Source organism: Apaloderma vittatum, unplaced genomic scaffold (assembly GCF_000703405.1).
Source record: "Apaloderma vittatum isolate BGI_N311 unplaced genomic scaffold, ASM70340v1 scaffold20706, whole genome shotgun sequence".
Classification (NCBI taxonomy): Eukaryota; Metazoa; Chordata; class Aves; order Trogoniformes; family Trogonidae; genus Apaloderma; species Apaloderma vittatum.
In genome coordinates, this window is record NW_009721491.1 from 4,275 (window position 1) to 4,534 (window position 260).

Here is a 260-nt window from a genome sequence, read left to right on the forward strand (position 1 = left end):
CAGTCGCCGCGCCCGGCCCCCCACCCCAAGGCCCCGCCACTAAGCCGAGGGAAAGACGTGAAGCCCCATCCCAGGGACGCTGGGCGTGAAGCTCAGGGCTGCCACCCCAGCAGCGTCCCTCAGCCTCATGTCCCCCTGCAGAGCGCCCTGCCCTGGATGCGCTACGTCAGCGTCGCCTGCGTGGTCGGCATCATTGGTGGCTTCTGCATGGGACCAGGTGGGTCTGGGGCCGGCTGGAGCGAGGGGCGGCGGGATGGGTG

General features: G+C 71.2%; 1 protein-coding gene across 1 annotated transcript in view; it reads left to right on the forward strand.

Moving 5' to 3' along the window:
- The window catches only part of SLC2A5 (solute carrier family 2 (facilitated glucose/fructose transporter), member 5), a gene marked incomplete at its 5' end in the record, with an annotated part of 6,560 nt that overhangs the window by 4,226 nt on the left and 2,074 nt on the right, over positions 1-260 (forward strand). Inside the window, one exon of the mRNA XM_009871420.1 lies at positions 97-217. Within this exon, the coding sequence (XP_009869722.1) occupies positions 97-217 (121 nt within the window). The remainder of the gene's footprint in view (positions 1-96; positions 218-260) is intronic.